Source organism: Mesoplodon mirus (genome assembly GCF_964341445.2).
Source record: "Mesoplodon mirus genome assembly, chromosome: 3".
NCBI lineage: Eukaryota > Metazoa > Chordata > Mammalia > Artiodactyla > Ziphiidae > Mesoplodon > Mesoplodon mirus.
This window is the reverse complement of record NC_138978.1, coordinates 191,022,989-191,024,244: the sequence shown is the minus strand read 5'-3', so window position 1 is coordinate 191,024,244 and position 1,256 is coordinate 191,022,989. Positions and strand designations below refer to the sequence as shown.

General features: G+C 61.5%; 1 protein-coding gene across 2 annotated transcripts in view; it reads left to right on the top strand.

The window, feature by feature from the left end:
* Positions 1-237: 237 nt before the first annotated feature.
* The window catches only part of UCHL5 (ubiquitin C-terminal hydrolase L5), a 58,268-nt gene continuing 57,249 nt past the window's right edge, over positions 238-1,256 (top strand). Inside the window, exon 1 of one of the 2 annotated variants that reach the window (XM_082616587.1) lies at positions 238-412. In XM_082616587.1, the coding sequence (XP_082472713.1) occupies positions 337-412 (76 nt within the window). In that variant the 5' untranslated portion in view covers positions 238-336. The remainder of the gene's footprint in view (positions 413-1,256) is intronic. The other variant, XM_082616588.1, reaches the window with a different exon arrangement.

Sequence of the window (1,256 nt, the reverse complement as noted above, 5' to 3'; positions counted from 1 at the left end):
GGGCTGCCCCGCCCCCGCCCAGACTGGCGAGAGTCCCGGATGTTCCCTCCTCCGGCGCCCCAAATCCCGCCCTTTCTCGGCGGCCCTGGCCCCTCTGAATCGGCTCCGGGTCCTGCGCGGCCCAGAAAGAGTTTCGCCGTCTCTTGGGTGGCTAGAGCGTCCTCCCGCGCTCTGTCGCGCTGCAGGTGACGGCGCCCGGAGGCTGTCGGGAAGTAGGCGGGGTGACGTGAGGTTGACGAGCCAGCGGCGGGTTTGCAGAGCTCAGTGGCCTGAGGCGGCTGGATTGGGGGGGGTGCCGGAGCCGGAGGTGGAGCGGGGCGGCGTGTGGCCGGGGCCATGACGGGCAATGCTGGGGAGTGGTGCCTCATGGAAAGCGACCCCGGGGTCTTCACCGAGCTCATTAAAGGATTCGGTGAGAGCCAAGGGGACCGTCCTGGGCCGGGAGTCACGGGAGGAGGCCTGAGGTGGGCACGGAGTGCTTCCCTGCGGCCGCCGCCGCCCAGCGTCTGAAGGGAGGCGACTCTCTAACCCTGGAGTCGGGGAGGGGGAAAGGCAGGGCTCCGGTCCCTCCTTGGTCCCGGCCAGTCGCGTTTCCGTGGTGATCTGAGAGCCACACGGCGAGGGCAGGAGCGTGTCCCCGGGACTCGGCGCTCCAGTACTAGCTTCGCTGACCTGAGCCCCCGCCCCGGTTCCCACACCCCCCTTTACGTACCGATTCTTCCCTTTCCACCACGGGGCGCCCCCATTCCGGGCAGGGGTGCCCAGGTACGTGTCTCAGGCCATCGGTGCTACAGGAAAAGTCGGGTGCGCCTTGTCAAGGGTGGGGTGTCCAAGGCCCAAGCCGCCCCGGAACCTGACATTCGAGTTATTCGGAGCAGAACCCCTCGAGTGTGTGACCAGCCCTGCGATCGTCCGCACAGGCTGGCCGCGTGGGACACACGGACCACCTCGCTCGTTCTGCTCATTTTGTGGCCTCCGGGGAAGTGTGCTTTCTCCAGCTAGTGCTCCAGAGGCCACATGCTTGCCTCTAATTTCTTTCTGACTCTGTTCCTTATCTCTGGTCCTAAGTAACCAACATATTTGACTTTGTAGCCTTCCCTGTCCCTGCAGCTCTTCTTTGGCAGTAAGTTTATTTTTATGTTACATTTTCTCAAGTATTAATTTTAGCTCTTATGTTAAAACTTGTACTTGAGGTGGAAATTCAACATTGATATAGATAACTGTTTGTTGTACGTAGCTGACTGTTTGGATATCAT